Source organism: Embiotoca jacksoni, unplaced genomic scaffold (genome assembly GCF_022577435.1).
Source record: "Embiotoca jacksoni isolate LCO1_2020_lvr unplaced genomic scaffold, fEmbJac1.0.p SCAF_31, whole genome shotgun sequence".
NCBI classification, from domain to species: Eukaryota; Metazoa; Chordata; class Actinopteri; family Embiotocidae; genus Embiotoca; species Embiotoca jacksoni.
The window spans coordinates 5,344,405-5,370,524 of NW_027185383.1; the positions used below are offsets into that span (position 1 = coordinate 5,344,405).

At 41.9% G+C, this 26,120-nt stretch overlaps 2 protein-coding genes across 2 annotated transcripts; one reads left to right on the forward strand and one right to left on the reverse strand.

The window, feature by feature from the left end:
• Nucleotides 1–84: 84 nt before the first annotated feature.
• cdc73 (cell division cycle 73, Paf1/RNA polymerase II complex component, homolog (S. cerevisiae)) lies at nucleotides 85–21,197 on the forward strand. Its single transcript, XM_069164333.1, has 17 exons — nucleotides 85–243; nucleotides 852–957; nucleotides 1,062–1,131; nucleotides 1,278–1,340; nucleotides 1,603–1,655; nucleotides 2,329–2,417; nucleotides 2,717–2,930; nucleotides 4,965–5,063; nucleotides 5,321–5,399; nucleotides 6,201–6,265; nucleotides 14,180–14,237; nucleotides 17,065–17,100; nucleotides 17,297–17,384; nucleotides 18,287–18,448; nucleotides 19,247–19,347; nucleotides 20,089–20,230; nucleotides 20,360–21,197. The coding sequence occupies exons 1-17, from the start codon at nucleotides 113–115 to the stop codon at nucleotides 20,394–20,396; spliced, it is 1,593 nt and encodes a 530-aa protein (XP_069020434.1). The 5' UTR covers nucleotides 85–112; the 3' UTR covers nucleotides 20,397–21,197.
• LOC138207245 (beta-1,3-galactosyltransferase 2-like) lies at nucleotides 6,566–10,273 on the reverse strand. The gene is made up of 2 exons (XM_069164335.1): nucleotides 9,393–10,273; nucleotides 6,566–8,507 (listed from the first exon to the last, which is right to left on the reverse strand). The coding sequence occupies exon 2, from the start codon at nucleotides 8,332–8,334 to the stop codon at nucleotides 7,072–7,074; it is 1,263 nt and encodes a 420-aa protein (XP_069020436.1). The 5' UTR covers nucleotides 8,335–8,507; nucleotides 9,393–10,273; the 3' UTR covers nucleotides 6,566–7,071.
• Nucleotides 21,198–26,120: the final 4,923 nt, after the last annotated feature.

A 26,120-nucleotide genomic window follows, 5' to 3' on the forward strand; every position in this document is an offset into this window, starting at 1 on the left:
GGTTGGGGGAAAAAAAAAAAAAAAAAGTTGAATTGAGATCAGGCATCCTGCGAGGCCGCCTGATGTTGATAACCGGGGGCCTTGCAAACACACTACATCAAGAGGATTGAAGATGGCGGATGTGTTGAGTGTTCTCCGTCAGTATAACATCCAGAAAAAGGAAATCGTCGCGAAAGGAGATGAAGTTATATTCGGAGAGTTCTCCTGGCCGAAAAACGTCAAGACCAACTACATAATCTGGGGGTAAGTCGGTGTTAAAACTGCGTCTAAATCGCTTCTGCGGGCCCGCAGCTCATCGGTGCCTTGTGCTAGCGGCTCGTTAGCTACGAGATGCTAACTGAACTCCGCTCGTCGATGCTGAGCTTCAAACTTTAAACGCTCTTCGGTGACTTCGTTGTGTCGGAGACCACGTCGCCATTTTTGTTGTTGTTGTTGTTGTTGTTGTTGTTTGTGGTAGCCTTCGTGCATGTCGATTCGCCTCCGTTTAAACATGCTCGGTATTTATGGAGAAATTGTAAAGCCGAACTTGCAGCGGTGATGTGATGCTAACTTAACGAGCGACGTTGTCACGGAGTCAAAGAGATTCAAGAGATTCACTTGTGTCGTACAACCCGCAGTCACTACCACCAACACCTTATATCACCGTGCTTAAAGCAAACTTTCTGCACACGACGCAGAAAACAAAAGTTGAAGAGTCGACCAGCTCGCAAGGCTGACTGTTGATAGTTCCGTGTTTGTGACGTCAGAATCCGTTTTTGTTTGATCTTGTAGTTTTAACCGTATCGACGTCATAGTTCACGTTTAACTTAAGTGCTTCTTTCTTTTTGTTTAAATGCTTCCTCTGCCTTCAGCACCGGTAAAGAGGGGCAGCCCAAAGAGTACTACACCTTGGACTCGATCTTGTTCCTGCTCAACAATGTGCACCTGCCGCATCCTTCCTACGTGCGGAGAGCTGCAGTAAGTTTCAACACCTGCTCGAGTCTCTTCGGACGCGAGATCGTTTCCATGTTATGCGCAGCTGCCCTGCGAGTTGTCTCTGATTGTTGTGTGTTGTTTTGTAGACGGAAAACATCCCTGTTGTCAGACGACCTGATCGAAAGGGTTTGCTGTCATATCTCAACGGCGATAGCTGTAAGTAGCACCTCGGAGGTCTGTGGCCATCTTACGTTGTGATGCTGTAAACACGTGTTTGTTGTTCCCCTGTGTGTGTGTGTGTACGATATGTGCATTATTTAGACCATTGTCTAATAAGAAACGTTTCCTTTGTCTATGTGCAGCTACGTCAACGAGCATCGACAGAAGCGCACCTATAGAAATAGGTTTGCAAAGAGCAACGCAAGGTAAGTTCACACCAACTTTATTTACGTGATGTGGACTGGACGGTGGCGCTTCATTTGTGTAAAGATAGATAAATAATTATTACTTAAACCTAAGATTACCGGTTAATACTCGGGTTCGTTGCTCCTTTCTACGACTCAAAATGTTTTATGGATGTTTTCTATTGAGTTTGTGCTGTTTGATAGAGAGAAGCTGCTGTAACCGCCGTGTGCATTTTTCATGGTGACTAATACAGTTGTTTTATTTTCTTCTGTTTTGTTTTAGTCAAAAGAGCAGCTGATGAGGTATCTTCTGAAGCGAAAAAGCCAAGGATTGAGGTAAACTGACAGGATGTTTCTTCAGACCAAACGCAAACAAAGTGTTAATGAAGAAGAGAGCAGGGGACTTAGTGATCACATGGTATATTTTATTACCGACATTCATAACAGCTGAGATATTTGGGTCAAATGCATTAAAATAGCATGAGACCAAAGTATTAACAACAATGTATGCAACTGAACCAATTCATTGTAAATGTTAATTTTGTTTTTATTAGATTTTATTTAGTAAACATTTTTTTATTTTCACTTGTAAAGCATAATTAGTCTTTTTAATTTAAAGTCAAGGTATATTCCTCCAAAATAATGATAATATAAACAAAACAATTGTTTGCAGTTACAAAAACTTAAGTGTCCTTTGAACTGACTAACAAGCTAATCAAGTTCCTCACATGCAAAGCAAACAGAACAGCAGAATAATAGTTAGCCACCTTCAATGTGGTGGAACTCTTAAATTTTCCAAAATAAAATAGAGAACTCCTAAATTACATCAACAACAACACTTGCTCAATCCCACTTCTTTTTCTAACTAATTGACAATCGGGGCAGGTGACAAAAAATGTACTATTTCAGCTTTTATTAGTTCAGAACTGACCTGGTAAATCCTACATGCTTGATTCGACAGTGTGTTTTAGTCTGTTGTTGGCTAATATTGTGTTGCTTTCAACTTAAGGATGAGGAACGAGTGCGTCTGGACAAAGAGCGTCTGGCTGCTCGTCTGGAGGGCCACAAAGAGGGCATCGTACAGACTGACCAGATCAGGTATAACGGATCATAGATCAGGGGAATTTATACATGATGAGATCACTATATGAAGTTATGTAAATCAGTCGGTGTGAATTGATCAAGATTAAGTCATATTGTATTACAAATATTTGTCCTTCAGTAGTGAGCTGCTGAACATGCACCTCAGGTCAGGTTACCTGGCGCCGCGCTAGTGGCAGCCTGCTGCAGCATCTCCCCCCTGAGAGCCCCCCTGCTGTAGTGAAGAAATTTCCCCTCGGGGATTAATAAAGTGTAAAAAATCAAATCAAATGATCAAAACTGTCCTCTTTTGCCAGATCGCTGTCCGAGGCCATGTCAGTGGAGAAAATCGCAGCCATCAAAGCCAAGATCATGGCCAAGAAACGTTCGACCATTAAAACAGATCTGGATGACGACATAACCCTGAAGCAGAGGAGCTTTGTGGACGCAGAAGTGGATGTCACCAGGGATATTGTCAGCAGAGAGAGAGTCTGGAGGACCAGGACAACTATTCTCCAGAGCACTGGAAAGGTCAGAGTCCTCTTTCAGCTGGTGTCATCCAGTCACAGTGCTTTTCTCTGCCAACACTCTTCATTCTCTCTCCATAAACAAGCATCTTTCTCAAAGTACTGGATCTTTCCTTCAAATACACGTGTGTCAGAGTAGCCTGTGACTTGACCCGTGTCCAATAAGGTTTTTAATATTGGACCTTGATTTATATTCTGGGTCTTTACATGTTGAAGTCTACAAACAGTATTTTATATCAGGGAAGTGTTGTTTGTCTTGTGTGGGGTCAAAGTGTTGGTTTTGTTGCAATTCTGATCACACACGGCAATAATGTAGTAACTGTGCTGTTGAATTACTTTTGATTTAGGATGTAAAGGTGTTTTCAGATTAATTCAAATCCATATTTGTTCAGTAGTGGGAGTCGTTACTGCAAAAATTCGCTCGAACGAACAATTACATTACATTTTGTAAACATTGAGAACATTTCTTTGAATTGTATTGTGTTTGTCGTGCTACCAAAAGGAAAGGAAAGGAACTTTACCATTTGGAGCTGTACTTGAGCCCCTTTATTGTGCATATTTGAGTTTAGAAGCAACTTCCTTGTTTTACCAAACCGGCTGAACATGGCAAAAGGAACATTTCAACCACTAGATGGCGCCAAAGCACGATTTCTATTCATGGTTTTCACTGAGCCACTGATGAACTTGACATGATGACAAGCTCATCTCAAAGCTATGTGTTGATTTGGCTGTGTACTCAAATGTCTCTTCTTTGACCCTTTTAAATAAAATAGCATTATGTGTTATTACAAATATGATAAAGAGCTGTTATGAAACAAATTTTTGCTGACAAGAGGCACTTTCAGACCAAACAGTTCATGGGAACTCCACGAGAACTACCTCCCTTCTAGCGCTTTTTTCTTTTTCTGGTCCATCTGCCAATAGAAACGCTGAGTTGACGTAAGCTGACAGGCAGTCGGTGGAACAATGTCTCTTATGCAACAACAACAACAGTCAATTTGCCTGTCTTTTGCTCAATTTTGTTGAGTCAACAGATGTTAGAAGTGTTGTTATATGAGGTACTTATCCACAGTCAGTGTATGTGCCTGCAGTAGATGGGAGTCGACACATCTCCCGTTTGGAGAAGCAGGTAGCTGTACCGACATGAAAGCCAAGCAATGACCTGCTGTGGATGAGGTCAGCAGTAAAATGTATTTTAATCACAATTTAATAATACAAAAAAAATGCAATATCAGTTCATGTGTCAGTTCTGTTATACCCAAAGTATTTTCAGCACTTCATCTTGCTGTCTTACAGCCCTTTTTGACAAGGAACTGCACTGTTATATCCATCTATGCACACGTTGAAACACTAGAAAGGCACACAATAATACAAACAAACTGACCGATTGAGGCAGTGGTGGACCAGCAACTCTGTGTTCATTGAGATAAAATGTCAAAGGAGTCTGGTAGCTTTAAAGAGACCGCTATACCTGCTTTAGTTCCCCTGTGGAAGGCGGCGGCAAGATAAAATGGTCTTATGTTGGCAAAGTGTCTATCCTGAAGTAGCCTCTCAAAATGTCACTCAAAACTGCTGATTGTCCTCAGTTCCTGCAGGACAGACACACAACAAGGGGGTACTTCCTCTTGCTGCTCTTCATACTTTGAAAAAGTTCCTGTAGTCTCGAAGCACCTAATGTGTTTAGTATTGATGTGTATTTATGATTGTGTGGTCAGAAATCTCAACTTAACTGTTTCTATTGTACCACATTTGATAAATTTGTGTAGTCTGTTCCTCAGATGTAAACTGTTAAATCAATGCAGGAGCAACTGTGACACAGCTGACACATAGTGACCTTTTTAGACAGACGGTTTCTGAACAAGATGTCGAATTTCTGTTACACTCAGTAGAGCACTTTAGAGCACGTAGTAATTAACACCCCTGTAAATGTGTAATAATTTGATGTTATTTGTCTTTTGCATTAAACCTTTGGCTACATATGTTGTTTATACAAGGCTGCTGAACTCATCATGTACGTATCTGTATTGATTCTCTGCAGAACTTCTCGAAGAACATCTTTGCCATCCTTCAATCAGTGAAAGCCAGAGAAGAAGGACGAGCACCAGAGCAGAGACAAGCACAGAACACTACTCAAGTGGTAAAAATGGCACCCACTTTCTATTTTATTACGTAGTCCTACTTTAAAGCTTATTTAAATTTGACATTTGTTAATGTTGAAATTAAACTCGCTGTGTGGTTGAAGAGTAAGTTTACGACACGGCTTCAACTAGCCGCCTGTCACCATTCACACATGCGATTCCCTCGGCAGACGACTGTGTCCAAAGTGGACTTTATGTATTATAATGTATTGACATTGTTAAGGTATTCATTGTTTGTGTTTCATGTTGTTTCCAGGACCCGTCCCTAAGAAACAAGCAGCCTGTCCCAGCTGCCTACAACAGATACGATCAGGAGCGATTCAAGGGAAAAGAAGGTGAGTTTTATTTACGCTTCCAAAGCTAATTTTAGTACAAAGAACAGTACATAGTTACCTGTACATTGGTCTATGGGTCATTGATACCCCATGACAGTTCCTGCTTCAACTCCCTGCATCAGTAAACGTCTATAAATGCACACAGAGATTATTGTTTTGGTCGACCATTCAGTCCTTCCACTGGATCGCAGGGGCACTTATTTAAAAGTAACACGTTTGATTTCCTGTCTTGGTACTACAAAGACGTGCTCCTCTATAGTCTCACATGGTTTCGAAGCAGACTGTGTGCTTCGCCACAAACCCTACAGCTGCTGATTGAAGCAATACTTAGACAATTACAATCTTCACAGTGTTAGAAAAACCGTGAGGCTGTAAACTCATTTTTTTTTTAGGGAATAAAATCAAGCAAAAGAAACTTTGTTTTACATAATATCAAACTATTATCTTCAAGCATAGATTACCTGCAGCTGTCTTTGCAGCATGGCTCCACTATGGTGTATTAGGAACAAAAATACAGCCATGTGTGGTTTATCGCTTTGCTGCATGTGTAGATTATTCGTCACACAGACTTTTTATATCCTCTCACCTCATTTCTCCATTGAAATCATATGTTGTGTCAGCTGCACAAACCTGAATAGATATGGGTGAATTTTGCAAACTTTCCTTGCATGAGAACTTTGTGTGCTGATAAGAATTGAAAGGTGTCAAAATGTTACATAATATTTATCTCTTTAGAAAATAGGCCTTTACGTTCTGCCAGTATTCTGCAACTCAGTGTTTTTTTTTTGTTTTTTTTCTTAGAAACGGAGGGTTTCAAGATCGATACCATGGGCACCTACCACGGCATGACCCTGAAGTCCGTGACGGTAAGAATAAAACTCTGCTGATAGCGTAAGAGCTCAGAGAAGTGACTAACCCCACCCTCAATGTCACACATTTACCAAGAATGTCTGGTTTGGAAGCAGAAACAAGTTTGATGTAATTCGTGATCAGTCGCCGTTCACATACTCTGTTTTTCAAGTAGTTCAAAAGGGTCATTTAAAAATACCAAGTTTTAAATGTTAAACCGTCTCTTAAAAATAAATTTCTGCTGGTCGTTCTGATTATGTTTTACTGTTTCAAACTGAATCAGCATAAACTAAAGACAGGAAATTGGGTCACATTACTTAAGTTCTCATGTACTTTTTAATAATGCAAATCTGCAGCAATCTCTTGCTGCTGACTTTACATTGAAACTAAATCTCCTTTAACAGATTACTTCATTAATTGTTCTTTACACATGGAAATTTTTATTTGTGCTGTGCCCTGCCTACTCTAGTTTTATAAAACACATACAGTCGATCTAATTATTACAAAGAAAGGATCTTCTGCACCACATTGAATCGCAGCTCCTTCTTTCATAAAATAGAACTGTGTACATAAACTCTCCGGTGCTTTGACTCAGACATAGAAACAGTTTTCAACTCTTCTTGTACAAAAAAAATGGGCAAATACCCTCAAACACATCATCAAATTTACACAACATTTACTCCCGAGTTTCTATTGAGCTCGCACACAGATCAAATGTGGATTAATCCCTTGATATTGAGTGAGGATGAGAATGTGCTGAGATATGAATCATTATTTGTATCGAACAAGGTCTTTGTGCGTGTAGCTGTAACTTTAGTTTAAGTTACTGAGCAGGTTTCTCTCCGTTCATTCTGTTTGAGTGCATCCTGGCCGTCCTCTCTTTGAACGTGTTGATGCAGGCGTTGCGTTTGTTGCTCTGAAGGTGATGCCAGTATTTAAGCAGTTCATTGGGGTGAAACCCGTGCGACGTTATCAGATGGCTGTACTTGCAGCTCGAGTAAGACACGCGCCAGTGGTTGAACAGGAACTCGTTGGGTGGAGGCGTGGGCTCGATCCGGAGCTTGGCCAGGCATATTCCCACGTACACGTCCTCCAGATGCAGGTGTTGGATACTTAGAGATGCTAGATAGATTTTCCCCGCTACGTCTCCGGAGAAGACGTAACCGGTCCCAGAGCAGAAGGTGGGATACTTTTCACTTGGGTACAGCTCTGGAGGCATGTACCACTTGCTGTTCTTATTCCGGTTGGGTGCAAAGCCTCTCATGTTATTTCCTGTGAAGTAGTTCTTCTTGGGCTTCAGTTCTGGCCTGAGCAGCTTGTAAATGAGGTACTCTGTGTTGACGAACATGTCGCTATCAGTCTTCATGACGTAGCTGGCCTGCGGGCAGTGCATCGCGACCCAGTTCATTCCCATCAACGTCTTTATGGTCAGGTTTTTGTAGGAATCCAGAAAGTCCTGCTGAATGATATCGTGATGCCTCCGGCTCTCCGCCTGTAGCATCTTTTGTTGCAGCAGCCCCAGCTCTCCTTCTTTCTTCCCCAGCAGAAAGAGCCGAATCAGTCCCAGAGCTGGGGCGACGCTCTCGTTCCCCCACGTCTGCCGTATGGCGTTCCTTGCCTCCACTTGCCGCGCCTCGGTGGCAATCAGCAACACTAGAAATAGAGCCAGTCTGTTCTCTGCACATTTGTCTGGTTCATTGATGATATAAGGGAAAGGTCCGTGGGTTATCGTACCACTGAGGTGTCCTTCTTCAATTTGGCTCGTGTTCGCTGCCAGAGTGTTCCCAAAAGTTGGGGAGAAAACATCGGGCTTCTCGTGGGAGCTGATGTTGGCGTCGGCCTTGAAAGTCGGCTGAGGAACAATCACAAACCTCCACGCTGAATGTTGAGCACTCGTGTTTAATTTGGCTTTGGTGGTGTGAAGTCCCCCGCCGCTGTACACCACAGGATGGCCTCTCCACCACGGCATACCGGTGAGCCTGGGCAGCCACACCTGGTGGACCAGGAAGATCAGTACGCCCAGCAGGGACAGGAGGTACAGAAGTTTGGCTGCGTGTGTGCAGCAGTGGCGTCGTCTCCACTGCATGATTCACTCGGGCCGTTGTCACAGTTGAGGCCAATCGTCAGCAGCTTCTGACCAGGTATTGATCGCTGGAGATGAAGTGAAGAGTATGTCTTGAGTCACTTAAGGGTCTTTGACCCTGTGTTAATATCTTCGTTCCACATATGTAAATCACTCTGTTGACGTCCAGGTATCACCTAAGAGACAGAGGACAGGACGGTATATAGTTGAGCAGTAAGACAGACGCAGCATCTCACAGCAGTCCCAATAATGCTGCTGCAATCAATATTTTTATATTGACATTAAAAAGAGAATTACAGCCAAACTCTTTCAGCTTATTGTTTTGGTTTTACTGTTTGGGTTCAGTCTGACCAGTTTGATCAACCCTCCTGTTATTTTGTTTTATTATAGTTTGATGTATACATTTTATATTGCAAATTTAATGGTGATAAAGCTTGAATATTGACATAAAATCCTTTTTGCACTGTTCTCATGTTGCTCTACAGATTAATAATGTCCATAAAATCCTTGTTGTAGCAAAGCAGTTCGATATCAAGTCTTGTTACAAACTATCAACTAAGAAACCTCATAACAGCTGTTGTTTCCGCAGCAAGATAATGTAGAAGCAAAAAAAACCAAACCGTGGATACTTCTCTTTTCCATCTTTTTTTTGTTGTTGTTTTTTTACAGAAAATTTGGTGTAAGACATGCAATCTTCTCGCATTCGTGAAAGAACTCTCTTCTGTCGCACAGTATGTTCTGCTTTCTCAGTTTTCGACTCCTTTGCACCCTGAAGTGGAGTTTGTTCCTTGTTTTTTTTTTTACTGAATTAAACACCACCCTCTCAAAGGACTGCAACGAGACAAAGAGCGGTCTGTTTGAACTGAAAATACTTATGTTGGCTCTCATTGTTCATCTCATGTTGACATTCATCAGAGGAGAGTTAAACAGGTGTTTCCTTTTAAATAAATAAAAAAAATTAAAAAAAAAAAAAGGCACACCCTTCACATCCTGCAGGGTAGACATTAAAACTAATGACTGATGTGCGTCTGCCTTTTGAAGCCCTCGCAACATAAACTCACCCATTTGAATCCAAGTGCTCGTCTCCCGCTGGTATCCGTCATTCCCAGGCGTGATGAATTACAGTCTTCACACGCTGACCGCCCTCTTGCTCTCTGCTCCTTTCGGCGCTCTCGGCCAAATCACAATCAGACTCAAGTCCTCTTCATTTCTTCTGCAGCGTGTGACAAATCCTCCCTCTCTTTGGGCGTTATTCGGAAACCAAAATTGTTGGGTATTTTTACCACCGAGAAATGTGGTGTTCCCGGCAGTTGTCGCTTTCTACTACATGCATGCGCAAGTGCGCCTGTGTGTGTGTGCGTGCGTATGCAGAACATGTGTCAGAGCTCCCGTGTTGCAGTCGCTCCATCTGCCTTGGCGCATCATCCCCAGAGGGTCTAACGCTGCTCCGCTGCTGCTGCTGCTGCTGCTGCTTCCTCCTCCGGCCAAAGGGTGAGGAGAGACGGTAGCTGACAGTTAGCTGCAGACCCGGGTCCTTTCGCCGTCCTCGTCGTCATACTGCGTGTACCAAAGCACCAGTGGGTCGCTGGGTTTCGTATCTGAATGGTGCACGAGCTTCACATCTCTTCTTCTAATTTCTGTGCCCGTTTCCTCTCTCGTCTTCCTCTGTGATGCACATGCTCGCATGTTAACTTCGCTCCCTCCAGTGAGCAGCTCTTCTTTTTTTCTTTTTTTTGTGGTTGTTTTGGTTTCCCAGTTCTCACCCCTGCTCGGTCAACAACCTCTCGAGCTCCGCTCGGCTCGGTCGACGCGTTGCCTGCGAGAGGGCCGCAGGGGTGAAAGCAGCGGGGGAGGAGGAAGATGATCGTGAGGTAGCGCTGCGAGCAGCGTGTTGCCTACTGAAAGGCAGCTCCGGGCTTGGTGGCATCACGCCTTCCCACCACGTCACGCCGCCTCTGCTGCTGTTGCTGCCTGCTCTGTTAAAGGGGAGGAGGGGCTGGGCTACTGACCTATTTGTATTCACACCCACTCTCCAGAAAGAGGAATAATGTATTATCTCAATTTGGCATGCTGTGAGGCGAGAGGAGGGGGGGAGAGGAGCTTTTGTGTTTCCACTTCCACAAGTCTCAGAGGGGTCCTGATTGTTTAATCTGATTGAAAGATTGCAGTGCAAAACTGCAAAAGTCTTTTAATGTGTCTCAGTTTGGCCTCCTATTTTGGATAATGATTGTAACGCTGTTAATTTAAAACAATGTTTCCGCTGTGCTCATTCAGCTGTTGGTCTGCAGCGCCCGAATTTTCATATTCAGCCATTGTCTTTTTTTAATTCAACCACAATATGTCTGTTCCTGGGAGGGCAGGAGAAGAGGGGCCCTTGTTTTTTTTTTTTTTAATGTATTCACAATACTTGTACTCAAGCTAGTATTGTGTGAGTTCACAGTGCGGGCAGGTTCAGAACAAAATAGAGACTATTTTAAAACGCTTACTGACCTCGTTTTAGTTTGAAAACGCCACCGTTTCAGTCTGAACGGGGCAAGACGGAGACTTTTAAATACAATTTATATAGTATCCCTGGTTTGTCATGTCTCAATCATGTGACCCTTTTCAGAAGAAAAGTAACGACATCATCCGTGACTACCAGAGGTTAATTCCTCATGGACAACGAATTACATGCATTGCTGACCTTGTTGTCTCTGCTCGCGGCTGTTATACGGTTAAATTCTTTACATTTGAACACTACCACGTACACGTGCAGAGGACAAGTTACTATGCGAGCAATTTGCAACAATTCCTGCGTCCAGCAGAGTAGCATCCTCATTGAATGACAAGAGAGCACTCCGGACAACTTCTTTGAATCCAGTCATCATCTGAAAAGTTCATAAGGCCAGAACTTGTCTACATTGACATCTACACCGAGTACAGTGCATAAAGGGAAAGATCTCGTCGTCAAGTTCTACCAAACACGCAGCACACCGCGATGCTTTGGAGCAATAGGCTGTGCATACATCGGAATCAAATTGCCCCAAAGTAAATCCGCTGACTACATTAACAGGAAGGGGAAACATTCTTTGAACGTACAAAGCGTTGTTTGACTACACGCGTTGTTTCATGGAGGCTGCTGTCAAATTCCACGCGTTGTCAGGCGTGTTGGTGTGGATGGAAAATGGCTCTAAAAACGGTGCTAAAAACGCTTCTGTGGACAGAGATCATAAACGTATTAGTGTGGATGTAGCCCGAGAGATCCAGTGAAAACCAGCAGTAGCTAATGTCTGACTTGTCAGGCCGGTGGCTCAATCTGCGGGTTGTTTTTGCCAGATCGGGGATTATGACACCATACATCACAATATTGTCATGATACGCACCTTTCATACACCGACGCATCCCAAAGGGCCTCACAGAACAACAGAAAAGCAGCTTGAAAATACAATAAAAACAGGGAGGAGATTTTAAAACGATATAACGAATAGAAACCAAACAAACAATAAAACAACAAAACAATAGTGCCCCAATTAAAAGCCAAGGTCCACTAATAGTTAACAATGCACTGTATATAATGAATTTATACTGCTTTAAAAGTGCAGCTGTTATCCTCAGCATTAAAACAGCTGGTTTCTGAATGCTCGGTGGTTTTAACATCAGGATTGCTCGGACACTCGGTGCTGGATTAAGCAGACAGGATGTGGGTGACTACTGGCTCCTTCTGAGGAAGTTTAATCGCTAAGATGCAAGAAGACCGTGAAAATTAGACCCATAAAATATTCACACACTGTTCATAATTTCTACTGATAAAACATGCATTGGCTAATTTATTCCAAAAGGCCCCTCGAGCACAATAATAGAAGCTGCACGTGGATTTCTTCCATGCACAACAGTTTCATCACGAGAGCTTCACAAATGTTTGTGAACGAACGATCACACAAAACCGTAAATATGATCTTTTAATTCCCCCTGTAAAATATCATGACGACCCCATTGTGTTTTTTATTCCCCTTTCAAAAACACACCAAAGGATGTTGACTATACCAGGAGAATTGGTGAAAATTGTGTATCACATGACTTTTTAAATGTTATAGAGAGGAAAATTTTTTAAATATAATTCATGTTGATTACATAAGGACAAACTGACATGATGTACACTTTAGAATTCAAGTTTATGCAGATTAAATGGTAAACGCAAGAGAGACTTTTATTATTATTTTCATCAGAAACTGGAAACTTCTGCTTTCTCTCTGATGGCGTCAGCTTGCGGTCTTTCAAAAGAAGTGATGTTTTGCAAGACTGCAGCAACCAGTTTCTCAATGCCTGTTGATTTCACCGGAACAAGAGCAATAAGTCAGCCGCGGAGTCTTTTGCCAACGGCACGGCAGCTTTGGCGGCTCTCATTTTTCTCTTCTTCTCTGTAAAAGTTTTGAATCGATTAGTCCAGAGATTCTCAACCTTTTTTTTTTTATTTTATTAAATCCAGCATGCAAGCAAAGAGTGCACTCGCTGGCATGTGGGCTGATGTTTTTACTGCTAATAGACGGAGGCTCGACGCTGAGCTTTATAGCCAACCCAGCGTGCACCGATCAGAAGTCGCAGCCCGGGTGTTGAAAATCTCTGGATTTGAAGCTTTTTGGGAGAAAATGAATCCAACAGCCTTTGATAAGATTTTGATTATTTTCTGTCATTCATGGAACAAAAGGAAATGGAATGTCTTTAGGGTCGGACAACAATAGAAATACAAAAGATTCTTACAACTACAGTCAATTTTTATGGTCAGTTTTTATTAACTTCTGACAAGTTATGGACCAAACAATAAATGAATACATACAAAATGTTGCAGATTAATCGATTTAAAAAATATATATTTAATGTTAATTGCTTCCTGAAAATCAACACGCAAACTGTTGAAATTCTTACCTAAAGTGAGCCAATTCAATTTAAATTCAATATTCCAATTCAACATGTTGGAGAAATAGTTTCATGTTTTAACAACCGGCATTTTCTGAAGGATTTGATGTTTCTGCCGCTCAGACAGATCTGCTGGATTCATCTGGAGAAATCCTGTACCAATAAATGATATACTCCATGTTTGGTTCAAGACTATCCTGAGTCTATTGTTTGATTCTAGACAACCTAAGAGAGATGATGTCACTAACAGACGTGACTTTTGCCCCTTGCACATAACCACCATGAGTACAGTTTTAAATTCGATCTCCATCAAAACAGAGCACATGTTTTTTTCCCTGTCGAGCCAGTTTCATAAACAAATGTCTGTATTCTTGTAACATTTGCGATGTCTTCAGGACACAGTTCTCACTGTACGTTAATCGGAGGAGCTACTCTGGTGTCGTTTTGATGAAAGAATTTGTTTTGCCCCAAACTGTTTTTCAATCATGTTTAAACCATCTGAGAAATCAAGACGGTTTGGAGCTCCAGCCTGTGGGAATGTCACTGCATGATGGATTACTGCTCGACTGTGACCCCTAGTGTGGCCCCCTGTAAAGCACCCGCCTCCTCACACACACACACACACACACACACACTCTTTTTTTCTCTAAGGGACTCAGTAGCGAGCTATCAACCAGCAATCAGCCGAGCTGACAGGAAAATAGAGCTCTTGCTGTTTTCCCATAACTTGTAGTCTTCATTTTCTTCTCCGACTGTACTCGACTCTTATGAGTAGTGTGTTAGGATTTTGGATTCGCATTCACACCAATACAAATAGCGGAAATTAACACCAGAAAAAAATAGCTTTTCCGATGTTGTTGCAACCGTTTCATTTAACTTTTTTTTTTTTTTTTTTTTCTTCAATTATGTTTTCGGTTCATGGATGTGACCTTGGGGTGTTTCTGTTATTTTCCAGGAAGGAGCATCTGCTCGGAAGGCCCAGACCCCAGCGCTGCAGCCTGTCCCTCGTCCAGGTTAGTGTTGAAGGCAAAATATTCATGTCGAACCATGTTAAGTTTTGTTCAGTTGTTTAACAGTTTTTCATGTCCTGCATTGAGTGGACATGCTTTTATTTTGTAAAAGAAAGAGTCAATGGGAAGAATTTTTGTGCAAAATAGTTTTTTTTTTATAGAAATGTATTGATAGCATCCTATAAGGTATCTTTAGTAACTACTGAGTGCCGACGAGAGTCCGAACACTGAACACTGATAAACTTAAGAAAAGCCAGAAAACATAAATCGCAGTTCAGATGAGACTTTTTGGAACAACAGGCGAGTGAAAGACGTTTAGAAATGAACACTTTTATTTCTGATTCGGTTTTCATTGGTCGATATTACTGGATAGTACAGGCAGACTGTAGTTTTGCTTAAATGCAACAAAAGATGCACAAATCTAACAAACTCTTCTGACAGAATTACAGATAATGTCATCAGAATAAATCTTAAACCTGCAGTGCTAAACTTTAGCCTTTGTCTCCATCTTCTACCGGTGACGGTAAAAAAAAACACTCGCCGCGCTAATGTTACAGGCTTCGCCAGAGGCCGCTCCATCGCCACTGTTGCTGCAGTAAAACGGTGGTCAAACCGTTTTGAGCATTTGTGATGCGCCATGAAATGCCTCGTCTCACAATCAGAATTTGATCTGTTAACATTTAGAAAGTCTTGAAGAGCTGAATGATTGAATTATTTTACCCTCATTCATGAATCTGTCAAGTGTTTCAACTCGTTTGACAAGGGATTGATTGTAACAGACATTCATATCTATGTAATAGTCCTGCACTGTCGCTTTTAATGTTAAACGTGTGAGAACATTCAACGATGGGAATGAAAACTAAGAATATTCACGGCACTGTAATATGCAGCTTTCTCCAGATACCCATCTTTACCTGGATTAGTCTTAAGAAGACGGGGTTTTGTGTTGACATGACTCAAAAATCGGATTACTGTACAGCACGTAACACAACTTTTTTTTTTTTTTTTTTTTATGTGCTAATTTTCTTGCATTGTTCACTCCTACGCCGTTATCTTTTTCATGCTTTCCAAATCAGATTTGATGAGCAGGGAAAAATCCCTCCACTCCATTTAAAGTAAAAAAAAAAAAATTAAAAAAAAAAAAAACTGCAGCAAAGCAGCTGGAGCTGTTCTTTTTTTCCCCCCTACATTTCTCTGGGCTCGTAATACATCTCTGTTTACACTCCCTCCCTGTCCTCGTCCTCTGTAACTCTGACCTGACTGACATGAGGCTGCTTCTCCAAGTGTCTCAGCCCGATGTGTTGCGGCTGTTTGGGTCTCTTTTTATTTTTTTTTATTTTTTTTTTCCCCCTCTGAACGCTTCCTGTCGGCAAATCGTGCGCGGCTCTCGGCTTGTGTCAGTCATTTGGACACCATCGCCATCCCTCCCACTCACAGTTTCTACGGAGACAATGAAAGGCGAAAACACTGCATTACCTACCGACCAGTCAGTCACGCTCCGCATCGACAACATCCCAGCTTTGTGTCGTACGACGGCATGTCCGCACATTGGTAGCGGCTATAAAATGTCCACGTAGAATTAGATACGGTGCGGGTGGTGTAATTAACTGGCGGTGTAACTGTTCAAGAGAAAGGGGGGAGGGGGGAACTTACAAAGCTCGTCCTGTCTGTTGCTTTTGGCTCCTTGACCCAGCAATACTACTTTCACTTTCACTCATCCACAGAAAAATATTACAAGGAATGTACAAGTAATGACCAGGCCGCAGTTTCTGTGATACTTACTGTCATGGCATATTGACACGTGACTAAACCAAGGAAATATGCACATGATTTATGGACGAGGCCGCATCAGTGAATGGACGTCTGTCTGGACAGAAGAATCACACGTCTGTTTCAGTCTCCGAACAACACCCGACCCAAGATGCTCCCACAGCTTTTTCCTCCTCCTTTTTTTTTGTTTTTTTAATGTGACAGAACATCAAAGCAGCATCAGTGTGTGACACATTTGTCCTTCAGCAGCAATATCGACTTGTAGAGGAGCTCAACTTCATAGACAAAGAGGATAATAGGCTAAAGAGAAGAATGCACAAGTTCATGTTTTGCACATCAAACAAACTATTTGCAGCCTCCAACGCAGCCAGAGGCCCCACATCACTATTTCACACGTGAAGTAAATACTTTTATTTTTTTTTATTTTTTTTTTATTATTTATTTAAGTGTTCCTAATGAGACTTTTGCTTTAAATGATTTTGAGCAATCATTCAGTTTTACGTCCAGTTGCTTCAGAAAGTTAGTGTTCAACAGAACAATTCAGTCCGACATTGTAGAGCTGCAACAAATAATCGATTGATTGAATACTTAATTAAAAGAAAACTAATTGCCAATAATTTTAAGTCATTTTGGATCATTTCTGTTATGTAAAAATACAAAAATCCTTTGATTCCAACTTCTTCTTGTGCATATTTTCTGATTACTTTAGTTTATCCATGATAATAAACTGATAATAAACTGAATATTTGGTTGAAGGCTGCTGGTCGGGCCAGAGAGACGTGTTAAGCTGCGCTTTGGGCTTTAGGAAACACTGGTTGACATTTGTCATTATTTTCCAACATTTTAAAGACTACACAACTAATCAATAAATCAAGAAAATAATCATTAATTGCAGCTGTACAATCCTATCAATATTAACGTGAATAGATGTGGGAAAATACATTTCTTTAATTTCACTGAGGATAAGTGTTTTGTTTTTTTGTCTCTTAGGGAGCATTTAATATTGTAATCCTCTTTGCATTAATCCATAAATGTATTTTTCTTGTCTTTTTTTTTCTAGTTTCACAAGCCAGACCACCACCGAATCAGAAGAAAGGTACATCACTTTTAGTCAGTGTTTTTGGCGTTGATATGAAATACAATATACCGTACACAATGTTATGTCATGTGAATTTAAAGAACCTACGTATGTCTTAGTCCTGACTTCCTGTTCTGTGATTAGGGCCTTTACTTGACTGTCTATCTGACTCTTAATCTGTTTCTAAGACCTTTTATTGTGACTTCGTCTGCAGGGTCCAGGACACCCATCATCATCATTCCTGCCGCCACCACATCGCTCATCACAATGCTCAATGCGAAGGATCTCCTGCAGGATCTGAAGTACATATACATCCTTACTGCCCTTCTAGAAAGCAATGAGTCACCTTCTTTTTTTTTTTTCCTTCTTTTTGAAATGTGGTCACTGTTACTCTTTCATGAACCGAAGGCCTTTTTTTTTTTTTTCTTTTTTTTTTTTTCTTATCATTAAATTTGCAATTCGCTTCTTTTATTCATATATTGATTTAGTAGTGCTCCATGAGAAGCTGTGGAAATATACAGCAGCCAGGAGAAGAGGAATAAAAAGCAAGGCTGGCTGAAGCAAGCCTGTCTTTAGTGGCTGCTGAGGCTGCGGGACCGGAAACTCAGCCAATTCTAATAGAGAAGGACAGAGCTGCTAACCTTGGCCTTCCACACAGTAATACACAATAATACACCGTGGATGTGGTAATCATGGATGGGATGGGTTTTTTTGTTTTTGTTTGCATTATCTGTAGAAACACAAAATCTTGTAGTATGAAACGCCACTGGCCTTGTATTTAATGCTGTTTTACTACTGTCGATAGTCATCCAGTTAGCTCGACATGCAGCTTCCGGAAGAGCAGTCGAACATCCAGTCCCTGTAATTTTGCTCTTTCAGCTTTGGACAGTGTAAAAAAAAAAAAAAAAAGAATTCACAAATTAATTTTTTTTACAGCAGAGAGAGATTCAGTCTTTCTACAATCCGATACACACTTCGTCATGTGGAGAAACCCAAAGCTGGACAGACCAGCTGTGCCTCTCCAGTTGCTAGAGTACGATTGGACGATGACTTTTCGGGTCGAGGGGGTTTAATGGTCCATTAAGACTAGTGTTTGCACTTATGTAAAATGTGTGACAACAACAACAAAATGTGAGTGAGTGAAAAGTAGAAACTCAAAATAAATGGAAATGAAAGGGACTAAAGTTTGTTTGGACCGTACCAGGTTTTTGACATCAGAAGATAAGAAGAAGCAGGGCATCCCACGCGACAATGAGGTTCTGCTTCAGAGGCGCAAGGACCAGATCCAGCCCGGCGGCGCAACGCTGAGCGTCACCGTGCCGTACCGTGTCATCGATCAGCCGCTCAAACTGGCTCCACAGGACTGGTGAGCATCTCTTTACTATTTGCTTCGAGTTTGATTGACATTTCCCCACCACACACGAAACCTTCTGTGGAGCAGCAAGCAAACGTTTCTCAGTCGGGTTCATGTGAAAATGAATTTTTACTGTCGGATGAAATATTCTCTGTGGTCTGGTCAGAAAAGGTTTGATCCTCAACAGAAACCGTTTCAACCTAAAACTGCATCTCCGAGGACGAACAGTTTGAACAGTTTGAACAGTTTGAACAGTACACGTTGGCTGCTGAGTCACACCATGAAACGACCACCAGTCAGACCGCTCCTCGGGAGGTTCAGATGTTCACGCCAACATCTGAGTCATTGGACAGATATGATTCAGAATGATGCATGCAGCCTGTGCTCGAAGCACAGCTGCCGTCTCCGAGTACATTTCCCAATACGAGTTATAATCTCACTGGTACAAAACACTGGCCTCTTTGTGGTCGTTTTATTCAGTTCTGAATTTGAAGATGTTTTCTGAGCAGTTTCTTTTCTCTCTTTTTTTTTATTTTCTCTTGGTTGTTTTTCCAATTACGTTTCCACATCGGCTACAAGGGACAAGTCTTTACATCCTCCTCGTGTCCAACGCTTCATTTTCACCTCACAGTATTAGAAAAGTGATCTGTTAACACTCGATGCACGAACTACACTTTACACAATTCTATAAGTTTACAGAAGCACAGCGCAAAGAAAAGCGCATGATTTCACATTTGATTGTGTGACATTGGCAGCGCATCAAAGCAGCTCCGTTAGTAAATTGTTAGTAAACTGTTTGTCCCCCCGCAGGGATCGAGTCGTGGCCGTGTTCGTGCAGGGTCCTGCCTGGCAGTTCAAAGGCTGGCCGTGGCTGCTGCCTGACGGATCTCCTGTCGACATTTTCGCCAAAAGTGAGTGATCCGGACGGTGAAGTAAATTATGGATCAGTATGAGCGCCCTTATAACAAGTCGCCAGCTCGTGGTCGCTAATGTTCACCAAATGCAAGCGTATTTGAATGGTTTGTAAAGGTCGACCTGATGTAGTTACGCCCTGTAATAACTGCGCGAATGTCTTGTCTTCCACTCGTTTAAAGTCGCATTGAGATTAGAAGGAAGCGCTTGAACAGGATTTTAAAAACTCGGTGCCTTTCGTGAACATAAAGGAGGCTGAATCAAACATGTTTACCGACGGTGAAGACGGACGTTTTGGTTGCTCGTGGTCAGTCGCCCTCTGACTGATGAAAGCAGAGCTGAAACTGAGTTGGTGTGGGGTTTTTTTTTGTGTTTTTTTAAGCAAACTTGAAAACAAATGTTCTCAAACCGCCAATTTATATCAAACTGAATATCCTATATATATATATATATATATATATATACATATATCCTACAGCAGTAGCAGATGCTTAGTTAGAATCTACCGAGAACTTGAGGAATTCAGGGAACATCTAGTCATCTGCACTAAACAACCAAATCTAAAGGGAACGTCACTATTGTGTTAGAAATGATAAATCGGCAAAAATTAGGGAGAACGTTTTTTTTGTTTTTGTGTTTTTGTCTCTGGTGAAAATATACAAGGGGCCAGTAATACTCTGACCTTCTGGCCAAGTGAGGAAAAATGTTGCATTGAACCCTGTGCACGTTTCCACCTCCAGTTCGAGCCTTTCATTTGAAGTACGATGAGGCAAAGACGGACCCCAACGTGCAGAAGTGGGATGTGACCGTCCTGGAGCTGAGCCGCCACAGACGCCACCTCGACCGGCCCGTCTTCCTGCGCTTCTGGGAAACCCTTGACAGGTATTTCTTGTGAATATACCCATCTTTTGTTTGTTTGTCCTCTGTGCACATTATTCTTCTTTAGATGTATATAAGTGATCCCACCGTTTTTGGGGCCCAACTCACCTTTCCTCTCTTCTCCTTCATCAGATACATGGTGAAACACAAATCTCACCTCAGGTTCTGAGCACCAATCGCAGCGTCCATCTCCGAAATTCCCATAAATGAATTCTTCAGCCTCCCAGCTCTGCTCGGTCCGCCTTTTGTCATCCCGCCCTCCAACCTGATCGCCTTTTTGGCTGGAGGAGGAAGAGGGGAAAGGAGGAGCAGATCACCCAGTGGACTTCCTCCTAACGCAATGTGCTGGATTTGTTTCTCTGGACATCAGAGCGGAGATTTAGGGGATTTTTTTTTTGTGTTCTTGTTGTAATTGTTTTCTAATGTTTTCATGTAGTTAAACAGAAAAACCAAAATATGTTTTATATGAAAAGGCAACATACTGTGGAAACAATTTAAATAAGATATTCAGCACCATAAAGAGTTTGTCAGTGGTAAAGAGGAAAGTTGTGGTTTCAGCTCGGAGCCGTTTCGATTTGAGGGAAACGTGAAATTCACTCAAACAAAGCGGCCACTGAGTTCGAGGGAAGAGACGTCTCTACACTTTGTTTATTTCGGGGTGTTTGTGGTCTGAATGTACATATATGATAAAAGCCTGTGAGAGACAAAGCTCTTAGAGCAGAGAGGAAGATGCAGGTAAGTGTTTTGTTAATACGTTAGAAACCTTCTCTGCTCCGGTTCAGTAAAACAGTCTCAGTCAAGCAGCCAGTTCCTAGTTCAGTTCGACGGATCAGCACAACTCTCGGTCATGCAATGACCTCGTTAAGGTCTTCTTTTTCTTCTTTGTTGGTGTTGTGCTAGACGAGAGAAATGATGGAAAGTGTTGCTTTTAAGTCACCTGAAAATAAACAATAAAGCCTGTGAGAAACGATCACCTTTGTGCTGCCTGTTGTTGGAGGTTGGTGTTCTTGTTTATGAACGTTTTCCTCTCCGTAGCTCGGTGTAAGTGTTTTCACCAGGACAGAGCTTTCCCTCATTTAAGTGACAGGAAACAAGTCTGGATTACCAACAGGGCCACAAGGGCACCAAAAAGTCTCGGCTTTACTGTGTCAAGTGCTCTTGAGCCATTTGGCTACTTTTAAATTTAAATGCATTTTATTTACACTGCAAAATCTCTTTTTGAACATGGCTCTGATACACTTAAAAAGAACAACCACATTAAAATATCAAAGACGTGTTAAAACAAAAATCAAACGCATTAAAATATGACTGTCAAGGAAATATGAGAACAACAAAAAAAAATTGTACAGCTAGGAGACCTACTTATGTACTTTACACTTGCAGTCAATATAGGATAATGGGAAATGGTCTCCTTGGTGGTCTCAAAGCACAACCGCCCTAAATTAGCAATGCTAAAATATCAAATATTTGTACAATATACAAGGAAGAACATAGCAAGAGGATGGTTTCAGGTCACTGTAACCTGCACTCACTGTGAGCTTTAATCAAAAAGGCAAGTTTTAAGCTTTTATCTTGAAAGCAGAGAGCGCATCTGCCTCCCGAAGCCAAACTAGCAGCTGCTTCCCCCGGAGAGGAGCCCGATATCTAAAGGATCTGCCCGTCAGTCTGCTGGAAACTCTCAGAACCGTAACTGAGCCTGCACTCGGAGAGCGAAGCGTTCTGTCGGGACGATAAGGGGCCGAGAGGTCTTGAATATAACATGGGGCCTGGTTATGGAGAGCTTTGTGTGTCAGGAGCAGAATTTTAAGTTTTTAATTTAACAGGAAGCCTTTGTAGGGAAGTTGAAACGGGAGAAATATGCTCTCTCTCGCCAAATCCCATCAGCGCTCCGGCAGCAGCATTCAGAATCAGTTGAAGGCTTTGCAGAGAGCCGCTGGGACATCTTAACAACCGAGTCCCAGTCGTCTTAACCTGGAAGTAACAAATGTGTGGATTCATTTGCATCACTAGATGTCTCCATCATTATTGCATAATGTTGACGACCTGTCTTCTGTCAAAATCCAATTCTAACACCTGGTTTGTAAAATCTGCTCGCAACTTCATGTAAAAATAGGAAGTTGGCCAAATATCGAAAACAAATAATCTGGTGCTAGATATTCCACTAAAAGAGAACCGTTGAGGTGCCCGTGCAAAACTTTATAAAGCTGCTGTTTATTGTGTTCTGCGTGTAATTTAGGGAAAATTTAACATGAAGTTTGATCCAGTCATGACTGAAGGAACTGTGTGTGCACCGTTAGTGCCGTTACATGGCTCGATGGTGCACTCATGGGTGCACTGCTGCTTCACAGGATGAGGCTCGAAATGTTGGACGTCCTGTGTGGACTTACTGCATTTACTTTTCCAGCTTTTCGACCTCTTTACAGCTTCAAGACTTCACTCACAAAAAAAAAACCCACACTTCTAGAAAATAGACAGGAGAGCATTAGGACTGATGCAGACGGAAATAATCAGCAGAGAAACCGAGATGTTGATGCTTCCATGCATGAAGTCCTCCCTGAATGGCTTTTCGAGCAGATGTTCGCCAGCACAAGTTCACATGGTGAGATGGGAGGTTTTATAGATGAGGAGCAGAATAACTGCACAGTCACTTCTTCAGAGATGGTTTAGTTCTGCAACAGGAGCTCTGTAAAAGCATTCGGCAAAAAAAACACATTTGCATAATAATTTCCCAGTGTGATAGTCATCCCTGAAACCACCACATTTATATAAAGAGCAGACATAGGTGTTTGTTATTCTGTTCAGCATAAAACAAAGCTGCGAATCTCAAGATGAAAAATGGGTTCCCATCAGTTCAAAAAAAAAAAAAGAGAAAAACATCTTACTTCCTCTTCTCGGGCATTTGCTTGACACTGTAGTACTGTGAGTGATATTAGAGGTGTCATAAGCACAATATAGTGTGAAAAAGTTGCGACTTCTGTTAATAGAAAATAGTTCCGCAAATGTGACTTTGCTTAGTTTAAATATGAAAAAGGAAATCCTGCTAATGAAAAACAGAAGCTTCAACTCTTTAGTTTGTGGCTCCGCCTCTCTTTGCCTTCCAGTTTTCTTTCTCTGGTCACGAACCTTAGTTTTCTGTTTTTCTCTGCCTTCCAATTGCTTTAATGTGACACTATGTGAATGGTGGAAGGGACTCACGGGATGTCCTGTAGCTGCACTTTACCCAACTTCAGTACATCCATTTAGTTAGTACTGCTTGTTCTTGTTGCCACAAAATGGCCCGTAAATCAGTCAATGCAGGTTTAATTTATTTTCTGACGAATGATTTTGGCTCTTTAAAAATGCCACACATAATCAATAAGGATCCTATCAATGATTAATTAATAGCATCACCACTCATAAACAAACCGTATTCTAAGCTTTGATGATCGGTGAAAGAAAGAAAATCTATAAACTCACAGCATGTTGCCTGAAACATCTGAAAGTCTTTATTGATTCTGAAAGCTGCTTGTTTCCTGGCAGTAACGAAAGAGCAGAAATTCATCTGCGCTGACTTTCAGCCTCACCAACAGATAACAAACCTCCAGAGGTGTGTATGTGCTGATGTGCTCCAGAGATACTGAAAACATTCAGCAATTTATAGTTTAGGATTGTGCTCGAAGTAACAACAAAGTGCCAAAGTGTGAAAATGTTCTAAAACCAGCCTCCTAGATGGATAAACTTCCAGCCATGTGAAGAAGCAATAATCATAACTGAACAAACAAACACTTGATCCTCTTTGAAACAGTGGCTAAAGATAAATATGATACATTTTAAAAATGCACATGTAAAAAGTAAGTAAACACAGCATTTTTTTTTTTTTTCACGTCCTTAAATCCACATTCCAGATCAGGTGGCAATTTATAAAAATCTCCTTATAGAGTGACGTGCTTATTCTCTCTTATTTAAACCTGGTGACATATGGTTTGGTGTTGACTTTCTACAGGTGGTGTCACTTTCAAATGATTGCCTAATTGTCCAGGACAGGCCGACCCAGCAAGGTTCAGCCAATGAGCAGACCGTTTGATGCAAACAGAAGTCTCCAAAAAATGAACAATTTCATCACAGGATCGGCAGGTAACTCTTGCAGCTGTGGTTGTCAAAGTCCACGTTATACAATCAGAAAGAGGTTAGACAAATTTGACCTCTTTAGGAGCTTTTGCTTTTCAAAGCCTTTGCTGTTCAAAAGGAATTCACTCGAGCAAAACTACAGTTTGCAAATGACGGCAAAGACCAAGGCTGTTTGTGAAGTAAAGGTGGCAGATGTTGCGCATCCGCACAACTTTAATTTCAAAATTAAAATTGAAAATAAAAAAATAAAAAAGGTGCAAAACAACAGCAAATGTCTGATTCCTTCATGAAGCCATCAACAAGAGCGAAACATAGGGGATCCGAATTGGCACTGGACAACAGCATCCGTAGCAGACACCACGATAGACAAGCACATCAACGGCAGTAAGAGAGCAGAGAGGAAACTAACGGTTATCTGAAGTCAACGGCACCCGAGTGCAACAAGGAGAGGATGAAGCTATCACTAACAAGGCAAAGTAAGTTTATTTGTGTCGCACATTTCGTTCGCAACAGCAATGCGAGGTTCTGTACAGAAGGCAACATGGGACATTTAACCATTAGAGCCGTGGTCGACAACACTGTCTTTTAGAGGCTGTAGTGGCTCAGTGTTAAAGCTAGAATGGAGATGCTGGTATCATATGAAACTAGAGGCATCCACTGGTTTCAACCAGGTCATGGCAGCTTGTCAGGAAGGAGGCAAAATAACTTGACACAGTGCGGAGCTGCATTTAAAAATAATCTCAAGGTTCCAGCTTTCAGATGTTGTTTTCACCTCCGTGTGGCATATTCTGTTGGCCTGCTGTCTCCTATGAAAGACCCTTCACCCCCCCCCCTCCTCCTTTAAAAGACAGACTGGTCTGTCGTGGGTCTTGAAGGGTTAAAGCCATAAAAACTACAATAAATAAAATAAAGAGAATAGAATATACATAGGATGCCATTGGCAAACCTAAGGACTGACTCATAAAGAAGAAATGCAGGGCGATGGCATGTCCAACTCAAAGCCCAGATGTGAATTCTAGTAAAATGGCAGAATGGTAAAAGATTTCTGCAAGGTGATGTCAGAAACCGGTGAACTGTTATGAAGAACGTGTCTTTTCTGCGGCGTAACGGTGATGCAGTGGTCAGCACTGTTGCCTCGCAGCAGGAAGGTTTGCACACTAGCTTCTGAGGCCACAGCTGTAGATACTTTTTCCAACAGAGAATATTACATCTAACATCTGTTTGCTCGGAAAAGCCAACAATTTCCTTACTTAATTTGACCAGCTACTTCCCATGATTATAAATGAATACACAAATAGTATAATAGTAAATAGTAAAACTCTCAGGTGTTTATCACGCAGCTGTGTGAGTTTCACAGAATGTATTTTGGACCCAAGTTGTATCAGTTCTTTGCCAGGCAGCCTTCGTTGTGGGCTCTGCTCATTCATTATTCTCTCCAGACAGGAAAGCACTTCCCGTGGCTCCTCAGCTTCTCAGGCTCCGAGCAGAGGCGTGAGGATGCACTGCGTCTGTCCCAGAGGAGGGGGCGCATCGACCGGCTCCGCCCACTCCACCCCTCCTGACTCTGCCACATCAGCTGGTGGTCCCAGATTTCCACAGTCCGCGCTACTCGACCAGAGGCATCAACACACTTCTGAAAGACTCCGTCACCGTCTCTCTGTGCGAGAGAGGGGCCCGAGGAGAGTGTAATACTTACTTATTAGAATAAATATTAATCTCACGAACCCAGATTTTCCCACTCTGCTGCTCAAAGCCAGTGAAGGAAACACATTTAAAGCCTTAAAAG